Here is a 1,984-nt window from a genome sequence, read left to right on the forward strand (position 1 = left end):
CCATGTCATGAGGCACCATAGGACTTGCACAGGAGAGAAACACTTTGAATGTCCTCATTGTAGGAAAAGTTTCAATAGAAGTTCCCATCTGGTGATACACCAAAGGACTCACACAGGAGAGAAACCCTTCGAATGTCCTGATTGTGGGAAACGTTTCAGTGAGAATTCCTGCCTTGTGAAACACCAGAGGACTCACACAGGAGAGAAACCCTTTGAATGTCCTGGTTGTGGAAAAAGTTTCAGTCAGAATTCCAGCCTTGTGAAACACCAGAGGACTCACACAGGAGAGAAACCCTATGAATGTCCTGACTGTAGGAAAAGTTTCAGTTGCAATTCCCACCTGGTGACCCACCAGAGGACTCACACAGGAGAGAAACCCTTTGAATGTATTTATTGTGGGAAAAGTTTCAATAGAAATTCCCATCTGGTGAGTCACCAGAGGACTCACACAGGAGAGAAACCCTTCGAATGTCCTGATTGTGGGAAAAGTTTCAGTGAGAATTCCTGCCTTGTGAAACACCAGAGGACTCACACAGGAGAGAAACCCTTTGAATGTGCTGGTTGTGGAAAAAGTTTCAGTCAGAATTCCAGCCTTGTGAAACACCAGAGGACTCACACAGGAGAGAAACCCTATGAATGTCCTGATTGTAGGAAAAGTTTCAGTTGCAATTCCCACCTGGTGACCCACCAGAGGACTCACACAGGAGAGAAACCCTTTGAATGTATTTATTGTGGTAAAAGTTTCAGTCGCAATTCCAGCCTGGTGATCCACCAGAGGACTCACACAGGAGAGAAACCCTTTGAATGTATTTATTGTGGAAAAAGTTTCAGTCACAATTCCAGCTTGGTGACCCACCAGAGGACTCACACAGGAGAGAAACCCTTTGAATGTCTTCATTGTGGGAAAAGTTTCAGTGAGAATTCCAGTCTTGTGAACCACCAGAGGACTCACACAGGAGAGAAACCCTTTGAATGTCCTGATTGTGGGAAAGGTTTCAGTCAGAATTCCAGCCTTGTGAACCACCAAAGTACTCACACGGGAGAGAAAGCCTTTGAATGTCCTGATTGTAGGAAAAGTTTCAGTCAGAATTCCAGCCTTGTGAAACACCAGAGGACTCACACAGGAGAGAAACCCTTTGAATGTCCTGATTGTGGGAAACGTTTCAGTCAGAATTCCCACCTGGTGACACACCAGAGGATTCACACAGGAGAGAAACCGTTTGAATGTCCTGATTGTGGGAAACGTTTCAGTCAGAATTCCAGCCTTGTAATACACCAGAGGACTCACACAGGAGAAAAACCGTTTGAATGTCCTGATTGTGGGAAAAGTTTCAGTCAGAATTCCAGCCTTGTAATACACCAGAGGACTCACACAGGAAAGAAACCCTTTGAATGTCTTGATTGTGGGAAAAGTTTCAGTCACAAGTCCAGCCTTGTGATACACCATAGGACTCACACAGGAGAGAAACCCTTTAAATGTTCTGATTGTGGGAAAGGTTTCAGTCAAAATTCCAGCCTTGTGAAACATTAGAGGACTCACACAGGAGAGAAACCCTTTGAATGTCATGCTTTTGGGAGATGTTTTAGTCAGAATTCCCACCTGGTGACACCAGAGGATTCACATAGGGAATAAATCTTTCAAATGTCTACTCTTTGCATGTTACTTCACTCATAAATCATCCCTTATTGCACACAAGGAAATCCATATCAGGCAAAAGTTGAAGAATTTAGAAAAGGCTTGAAATTCATTTTTAATTTCCATTGAAACTGTAGTTGAGAAATTGACTATCTGAATTGTGGTCTGAATCTTTTTACTCAAACATGTCTCAGGACTAGACTTGTAGGTGGAGAGAAAAGGAAAATGGAAAAGGGCTAACTATAAACTTCTGGTTAGCAGCAGCAGCTACTGGATATTTCCTTTTGTAGAAGTTGTGGATTTCCTCAAAAAGGCTTCTGGGTGGTAGTTTTGTATATTGATTATATA

At 42.8% G+C, this 1,984-nt stretch overlaps 1 protein-coding gene across 1 annotated transcript; it reads left to right on the forward strand.

The window, feature by feature from the left end:
• Positions 1-7: 7 nt before the first annotated feature.
• Positions 8-1,117, forward strand: LOC107300519 (zinc finger and SCAN domain-containing protein 2-like; the record flags this gene model as incomplete). Its single annotated transcript, XM_029287014.1, has 1 exon — positions 8-1,117. A coding segment is annotated over exon 1 (1,110 nt), but the record flags the coding sequence as incomplete, so codon positions are not given.
• Positions 1,118-1,984: the final 867 nt, after the last annotated feature.

The sequence above is a fragment of the Protobothrops mucrosquamatus genome, unplaced genomic scaffold, assembly GCF_001527695.2.
Source record: "Protobothrops mucrosquamatus isolate PMUCROS unplaced genomic scaffold, P.Mucros_1.0 scaffold7305, whole genome shotgun sequence".
Lineage (NCBI taxonomy): Eukaryota > Metazoa > Chordata > Lepidosauria > Squamata > Viperidae > Protobothrops > Protobothrops mucrosquamatus.